Source organism: Lissotriton helveticus, chromosome 8 (assembly GCF_964261635.1).
Source record: "Lissotriton helveticus chromosome 8, aLisHel1.1, whole genome shotgun sequence".
Taxonomy (NCBI): Eukaryota; Metazoa; Chordata; class Amphibia; order Caudata; family Salamandridae; genus Lissotriton; species Lissotriton helveticus.
The window spans coordinates 1,619,451,678-1,619,461,101 of NC_136069.1; the positions used below are offsets into that span (position 1 = coordinate 1,619,451,678).

At 43.3% G+C, this 9,424-nt stretch overlaps 1 protein-coding gene across 1 annotated transcript; it reads right to left on the reverse strand.

The window, feature by feature from the left end:
* Positions 1 to 2,925: 2,925 nt before the first annotated feature.
* Positions 2,926 to 3,882, reverse strand: LOC144774012 (olfactory receptor 52B2-like). The gene has a single exon (XM_078659051.1). The coding sequence runs from the start codon at positions 3,880 to 3,882 to the stop codon at positions 2,926 to 2,928; it is 957 nt and encodes a 318-aa protein (XP_078515177.1).
* Positions 3,883 to 9,424: the final 5,542 nt, after the last annotated feature.

Consider the following 9,424-nt stretch of genomic DNA (forward strand, 5'->3'; position numbering starts at 1 on the left):
AGGACCTGGCCTAGCAGTTCAGACTGGAATGTTCCCATCTGGAGCAGGGTCTGGGATTAATTTGCATTGAGCTGGGTCTAAACTGTAATAGCGTGGTAGGCTAAAAAACAATGGATGTAGGTCCATATCTTTGAGTCGGGGTGAGGGTTGTACATTGTTTAGCATTCAGTCCAACAACTGTTCTTTTTGCATCTTTCTAAAAGTGGCATTTCTAAAGTTAAACCCAATTTTGCCAGCAAAGAGGATTTATCATTACTATTCCAATTATATTGAACATGGCAGATCTACACCTTCTCAAACAGGAATTATAGCTTAAAAGTGTAATGAGGAATTCCCAATGTTAACCTATGAGAGGGGTAGACCTTACAATAGTGTAAAAACAAATGTAGGTGTTTTTCACAAATGTATGTCGATACTTCGCATACCATTACTTCACACAATTTTAGTGCGATTTTTTTACTTAGCATAAACCATTACTTTGCATGTTTTAACTGCGCATGCATTTATAATGCAAATGGTTTATGCTAATTAAAAACATTGCACTATAATCACCCAAACACTCACACACTACAGTACCCTACACTGCTCACACCCCACTACACTACCCTAAACCCTAATACACTACCCCCTACTTGACCTTCCCCTTTCCCCCTGCCTTACCCTACACTCTAACACTACACTTCACGACCCCCGACACTACCCTAAACCCCAAAACACTACCCCCAGCACGACCCTCCCCTACCCTCAGTCCTGTCCCTACACTGAAAAACTACCCTGCACTACCCCCAGATACTACCCTAAACCCTTAAACACTACCCTACACTACGCTAACACCACAACACTACCCTAAACCCTAAAACACTATACCCTAAACCCTAAAACACTACCCTGCACTACACAAACTTCACACCACTAACCTTAACTCTAAATCACTAACCGCTGCACGTCCCTCCCCTGCTCTACACTACACAAACACAACTCTGCACGACCCCAAAAACTACACAGCCCCATTTTCGACCCTCCCCCACTCTACACTACACAAACACAACCCTACACGACCCTAAAAACTACACAGCCCACTCACCTCTCTCTCCTCATGTTCCCTCTCTTCTCCGTCATGCCTGATGCCTGTAAGTTCCATCTTCCTGCATCGTCAGTGCTGCACCTCGTTGTTTGGAAACGGAAGCGCCTCCTTTTGCAAACATCGATGTAGACAGCATACCATTATAACGCATGAGTTCTAACAACGCATGCGTAGAAATGGTACGCAATGTTACATCGCAAGCGTTACTATGGTATGCGGACAAAAATCTGCGTACTAAAGGTAGATTACTGTTTTTCACTACCAGGACATAAAAAACATAAAAGTACATGTCCTCCCTTTTACTTACACAGCACCCTACACTATGGGCAACTTTAAGCCTACCTTAGGACTGGTTTGTATGTATAAAAAGGAAGTTTAAGGCTTGGCAAGAAGATTTAAATGCCAATTCGACATGGCAGTGTCAGGTGCACATACAGGCTCTGCATTATCAGGCCCGAGCCATGTTTGAAGTGCTAATTGAGTGGGTGACACAATCAGTACTGCAGGCCCAGCATTTGATTTTCAGGCCCTGGGTATAGATTGTGCACTCTACTAGGGACGGATAGATACATTAAATACACCAATTGTGGATAGTCAATGAAACCATGTTTAAGGGAAAAGCACATGCACTTTAGAATTGCGTAGCAGTGGTAAAGTGCTCAGAGTCTTAACGCCAAGAAAAATGAGGTCAGTAAAAGAGGAAGGCTAACAGTTTGGGGTGACCCTTCAGATAGGGCCATTTTCCAACAGTGCTGATATCCATTTAGGCATTCTTTAATCAGTTGTAAGCAGTTCTAATTCTCTGCCCATCCTCTCTTCATTCGAGGAGATCACTGACAGATATTTCTAATTTCTAATTACAAGTTGCTTGGAAGTTCCCTGAACTTTACAGCTCTGTTTCTAGCAGCAAGGAAAACACTACTGTTTTATTAATGTTGCGTCCGAATTTTCAGAACATTTAGGAAGATTGGAGAAAAATGGTGATCTGAAGACTGCAGTTTTATAATGGACCAAGTCCTCTTGTTTCCTGACAGAGTTGGTCCCTCAGATGTTTACAGGCATTTATGAAGTCATTTTAAAAGGACAGTTGTGGGAAATTTCAGAATGGATGGTGAGGTTTAGGAAAGCAGAGACCTTTTCCTATGTTCTCTTTATATTAGCCTTGGACTGAAAAATAGTTTAAAATCATTTAGTAAAGTGCTCTTTTGAATCCTACACATTGCCTCCTCTTCTTTAGCATCACATATTTCATGTGTATTCTCAGCCTTTCTTCATTTCCTAAGTACACACATTGATTATACTTACATATTGTCAAATTATTACACTGGATGGTATCTATGATTTGTAATGTATGGTACATTTGATGAACATCTCCTTCCTATCAGACCTTATGATCAATGTAAACTGTCCACCTGCCTTTGTAGAGCACAACTAACTGAAGACTAGAAAATATCCAACATTGCCCTTCTTCTCTATTGATCTTTATGTACCTAAGAGGGCCAACAGTCCCAGGACTAGCCTTAATATTACGCTTCTGTTTCCGCTGGGGGGTTAATGCATGCTTATGATGACCCTCTGGTACAAACCCACACAATTCAGTGGCCATCAATCAGCAGGTGCATATCTGTAATGTTTTGGGAACCTCTGTGGTCCATAACAGCATCTTTATTTGATACCCTCTATTTGCACTACATCAAAGTTTGCAGCCACCTCAAATAAGGGTTTGATGATAATCTGAGTGCTTGTCGCTTTACTCTAGATACAATTTATAAATAAATGTACCCATTTTGTGGTATTATGTTGAATGCTCTAGTAACATCTTGCGCACATACATGAGGAGTTTAACATTTTCCTGAAATGAGACAAGTAGGTTTTAGAATTTGGTAGATCTGTTCTCGAATCTGTTTTGTGTTAATTCCAAAAATAATTGGATTCAGCAAAGGTGGAAGAATCACCATTAAGTTTGAGAGGAGGATATGAACGTGGGAAGGTACAGAAGTATTAAACCTGTTTGCGATGACATTAAGGAAGATGGGGACATAGGCGATTGCGGTGAAGCAAAGGTGAGTACTGCAGGTACTGACAGCCTTTTTCCTGGATTCTTTGAGTGGTAGCTTAAAGATAGCCCTGGCAATCATAATATAGGAGAGTACAATAGATATGAAATCAAAGCCTGCCACCAAGAGGGACCCCACTAAACCGTACACAATGTTAGTGGTGATATCAGCACAGGCCAATTTTGCTACTGTCAAATGTTCACAGTAAGTGTGCTCAATTATTCTGCTCCTGCAAAATGGTAATCTTAAAAAAAATAATGGCACAGGTAGAGCTAATAATACTCCTTTGGAAATCACTGCCAATGCTATTTTGATTAAAATGTGGTTTGTTAGGATGGATGTGTATCTCAGAGGATTGCAAATTGCAATATATCTATCGAATGCCATTGCTACAAGAACTCCAAATGTCATGGCAACAAAAGAAATGACAAGGAACATTTGTATGAGACAGGCCTCAAAACTGATATCCCTTGAATTGAACAATAATAAACAAAGCATTTTAGGAAGGATTGTGTTTGATGCAGCCAGACCTGTCACCAACAACATAGAGAGTAATACATACATTGGGAGATGGAAGCTTGCATTTCTTTTTATAATGAAACAGGTAATGCTGTTAGCTATAAGAGTTATGATATAGATCCAGCAGAAAGGAAATGCTATCCAGATTCTATATGCTTCCATTCCAGAAATCCCACGGAGGATAAACGTTAGAGTACCGACTGTTGAAGTATTTAAAACCATATTTATTTACACAAATAAACGGCAAAAGTCAGCATCCAAAGCAGTTGTATGAAAGTTCAATTGAGGAAGGCTGATCAATGCAATGATGATTACTCTAAAAAACAGTCAGTGTTTAGTTATTTCAATTTCTTTGATATTCACTGCAAAAATTCTCACCACCTGAAAAAAAAGATAGAACGTTTCTAGTGATTGCACAGCAACATTAAAAATACATGTACTTTTCCTTTTAATAATAGTTTTTATAATATGTGAACCAAAATGTGTCAAATAAACTATGATCTGCAATATTTTCATTTCAAGATATCTTAAGTTCTCTTTCTGTTTTTACATACCTGATACCTCATGTCCAAGTGCACCTACACACTCCCCAGTGCGAGTAAGTCAATGAAAGAGTTCGCACAATGAGGAACAAAGATTTTTAAATACAACTAATTATGTTTTATAATATTTTTGTCAAACAAAATGCTTTCTCATAAATAAAGGGCAACATTTTTATTAACGTTGTTTTCACAAAATTATTCAGTACTTTGTTCCCAGGTAGAGCAACAGAAATGCTTGAATAAGTGTAGCTCTCAGGCCTGGAAATACAAATCATGGCCACATCATATGCATATCAGGTGCAGTGTGGACAATATTAGGCCACAGAGCCACTCATTTCCTAGATTGTTGTGCACAAATATTGAATGTGGGAGAGCTAGGCCATGCCAAGATGACTGAAGCCTAGTCAAGGTCCTGAGACAAGCTGTCATACCCAGCCACACCTTCATTCAAGACGACACACTGACCAGCAGTGAAAGCCAACCAACCCTCATCAGATGTGATTATTTGAGGGCTGCAATTTTGAGAATCAACTCACATGCTGACTGATTACAATCTGGCCTTGGTAGACAGTTTATGGTGATGGGTTCTGTGGTACACTAAAGCCGACATGCAACCGGGTGGTTACGGTATGCTCTGCCCTCAGTGAGAATTGCAACCCACCATCCAATAACCAGGCTGAAGTCTATTTTTGCTTGTGAACAGCATTAAGCCCTGTGAAGTGTACCATCCATTGCTCCCCAATGCCAGATTGGCCTGCAATCCCGCAGAGCCTGCCAAGACCTCAGCACAGAGATCTGCTTTCTTGACAACTTGCCCATCTGGTAGTGGTACCAGAGAATTTCAACATGCCTTTTTCTTAGTCAGAACCTGAGATCAGGCCATACCTCAACACCAAGCATACCTCCCTGATCCACAGCCAAGGTGATCTCTGAAACTCTTTCACATTGGTTTGTGACAGCATTACCACCACTGCAACTTTAAGGCCCAGAATGTCACTTTGTGACCCAACCCCAGTGCAAAATCCTTATTGGCCTTCACTAAGCCATGCACAGCCACATTGCATGGGTTATTCAATACAAAGTGATAGATGGCGGCCTAGAGCACTGCATTGCATTACTTTGAATTGGTCAGGTGTTACCATAGATTTATAAAGACTAATAAAACTGGTTTGAGCCAACATGGTGTACCTAACTGACAGGGATCTAACGGGCGAAAATATCCTTATTTCTCCATTTTACTTCCTCTTTCCTTGTGTGCTGCATTCTGCTTATTATCACGCTATATCATTGCAGAGGACCTTACACTTTATGTCAGACACACGTTTTACAGTTTAGATTACCAGGTTTTTACCAGTTTAGGAAGCACATTTGTCTCTTAGGTTAAACCACTCTTATAGTGTCAGGCCTCATTCAACATATATATAAAGCAGTAAGTATTGGGAAATGCCTCTATCTGGCTACAAAATACCCACTGTGGTAAGATGGTACTCTTGTGTGGTTGCACTGGTGATGCAAGAATTTTGGCAATATGTCTCGGGCACTAAACGTGGATGATCCCTCAAATGCCAACTTTAGATATAAAGGGAAATGCACTCACTTTGTTGCCATACATCAGATGGTCCTTCACAGTAAATAGATTTTTTGTGGTTTACACAGCATATTTTATCCCCATAAAACTGTTTAGCAATTTGTTTCTCTGTAAACACATTATGGTTTTCCCTAGACTCGAGCTTTTAATGTTAAAATTCATAAACGGTGTCTCAGTCAGTGACAAACGACTGCAACAAAGCCAGGCATCATAACCAGGTATTCCACAGGTTAATACCAGATGTCATTGATGTTTGCTAAGTGCATGAAGGGGCAACACATGGTATGGGGATTTATATAATGCTTGTAGGTTACTACTTCTAAAGAGGCACTGAAGGATTTCTGCAGACGAGAGGCAAGCTCAACCATGGGAGCCCTATTTTAGTGGTCTATTTAAATGTAAAGGATATAGGGCCAGATGTGGGTAATCCAGAAATACAGAGTCCTTATTAGCAAATTTTACCGATTTTTTATTAAGAACTCGGTATTCTAGATGTACGTAATGAATTGGTAAAAATTACCGATTCGTTAAAAATCGCAAAAAATTAGCGATTCGGAATGAATCAGTAAAAAAAAATAACGAATCCCCATTACCGATTCTTTATCACCGATTCACCAATAACGAATCGGTAAATATCAAATCAGTAATTTAAGAAATCAGTAATTGTGGAATCATTCAATCCTGTGCAATCTCATTACCTCCCAAACAGGAAGTGGCCACACCCATGCAGCTGCACTGAACCTGGAGCTGACTGTGAGGCAGGGAGCAGAGCAGAGAAGCCAGGAGCAAACCAACTGATTTTTGCAACCAATACTCAGCAGAATGGCCAACCAGTAGAGGGAGAAGGAGGCTGCTGAAAGAAAAAGGAAACACAAATTTAATGAGAGGGAGCTGAAGGTCCTCATTGAGGATGTGACCAAGGACCATGATAAATTATTTGGAAAACAGTCCCTGCATGTGACAGAGTCACAGAAAAGGCAGATCTGGCTTGCCATCCAGGACAAAATAATTGCCATCGGAGTCACCCAGCGCTCCATTGCGGACCTGAAAAAAAGATGGTTCGACCTAAGGAAGACAGCCAAGGCGAGAATGGCAGAGAGGCAGAATCAGGCCGCCCGTACAGGTGCACCAACTCCACTTGAACTCCTGGCTGAGTCCACCCTCCAGCCGGAGAGTGTGAGTGGGATTGGCGATGCCGACAGCTCAGCCAGTGCTGCCAACAAGCAAGGTAAGATGCATTCACTGCATGCTGTGTCCCCCACCCCATACCCCCAATCCCCAAAGAGGCATAGGGACTCCCACTCAGTACATGTTTTACTTAAAACCTACAATGCATTATGGGAGATGTAGTCAGGAGTAACACATGTCAGAACAGTCCCCCGAACCCAAAGGCATGTGACAACAATTAGCAAATAGCAAGCAGAGGACAGTCAGTGTGATTGGCAGGCATGACATTTATTACAATGCAAATGCTGCCAGATAAGTGAGCATATGTACATTCTGTCTTCACAGGCAAGCCATCTTGGAGGGCAGCTCAGGGGAGCAAAGCAATGGCACCCAGGACAGAGAGGAGACAAGAGGAGGAGGTCCAGTCGCCAGCTGGCCACGCCACCCCACCACCACCACTAGCATCACCATCACCACCACCACCATCACCATCACCACCATCACCACGGCCACCATCCATGCCACCAACACCGAGAGGCAGGAGGCATCCAGTGGCCACCGTCCAGCAGATGGAGGTGTCTGAGGAGGACAGCACAGGAGGACAACAGTCCCAGGTGGCTGAGGATGCCAAGGGGCAGGGTCACAGTCCGCCACAGAGCGCGCCCACACAATTTCAAGATGCCGCAGGAAAGTGTGTTCGCTGTGCTTGAAGGGAACATGTTGAAGGTCCAGCACCTGCAAGGAAGAGCAATTAAGTCAGTGCAGCGGGAGAAGGCACACATGAATGCCCACATGCACTGTATTGAGAAGGGTATCAATTCCATCAACACTACCCTGGCTGAGGGCATGAGGGACATGTCCGAGGCTGTGAGGCTGCTGTGCAGCAAGTTAGATGAGGACCATTTTTCAAGGTGCAGGGAGAGGCAGAAACATGATAATTACACCAAGGCGGTGAATCGCCTCTCCACTGCCACCTCTCTGATGTGCAGGCGCTCGGTGGCCATGCAGGAGGGGATGCACACTGCAGCCGTGATATGGCAAGGGGGCTGGTCACAGTGACCACTGCACTTAAAGTGCTACAAACTGACAAGGTGGCCACTACAGGTGATGGGGGGAAAGTGAAGAGGCTACTAGCCGCAGTAGCATCATGCCCTCTCCCACAGAGTCCAGGAGGTGCAGGTAACGGTACAGCACTGCCCCTGGATAGACTGGCAGTGCAGACAGTGGTGAGAAGGAACACGGCAGTGCAGCGCATGGGTGCAGGAAGTAGAGCTAGCCATTACATGATTTTACACAATTGGGTGATGTAACCCATTTTTTGTTGGGACACTACATTCAAGTTGTGGTGGTGTGCTATGCTCATTAAACACCATCACTCATATACAGTAACTGGCTATATCTCCTTACTTACTCAGAAATAGTTGTGTGTTATCTCAGCCCGTCTGTGTCTCCCATCCGGTGCTGCTGCCACACCTGCTGCACTGTGCTCTGGCTGTGGACAGTCCTCACCCTCGTCCTCAGAGTCAGTTAATTCCACTGCTGTTCCTTTCTTTGTGGCAAGGTTATGCATCATTGCACATGTTGCTATTATTTAGCAGCAGATGATGGGGCGGTACTGACGTGCAACTCCACTTTTGTGAAGGCAACGGAACCTGCTTTTTAGTAGTCCAAAGGTGCGATCCACAATGTTGCGCGTGTTTTTATGTGCCACATTGTATCTCCTCTCACTTGGGGTGGAAAGGTTGAGGTATGGAGTTAGGATAAATGACCCCACGGCATATGTGCTGTCACCTAAATGGGAAAGAATGTTCCATTATTTGGAGTCACCAATACATTCATTCAAGGTATACATCAGGGTGTATCACATTGATTTACCTAGCAGGTATCCTTCTTCAAATGCACCACCAGCCAGACGTGTGTAGATCCCACGGTTCAGGAATATGTAGGAGTTTTGGGTACTTCCTGGAAATTTGGCCAGTAATGTCAGTCAGTAATGATGTAGCTTGCCATTCATATCACCTGCTTGTTGATTGAATGCGTGGATTTGCGGTTGTGGAATATGTATTCTGTAGCAGCAGGTGGGCAGATTGGTATGTGTGTCCCATCAATGCACCCTAGTACATGTGGGAACTGTGCCTTTTGGTAGAAATCCAGCTTTGTCTTCTTCAGTTCCGCCTGTGTGCTGGGGAAGCATATGTAGTGATGCATTCTCTGCATCATGGCCTCCAAGAAGGAGTTGAAGAAACGGGACAAGCAACTCTATGACACACCACCTGCCACAGCTATCACCCCCTGGTAACTTCCTGATGCAAGTAGGTGCAGGCTACAGAGTACCTGCACATGTGTTGGTATGGCATGCGCCCTTGGTGTCTGATGCTCCAGGTATGGGTGCATGTCCCGTATCGTGTCTAGGATGGTTTGTGGGTGTAGCCTGTACCTCTCATGTATTTCTGCCTCAGTCATTTGG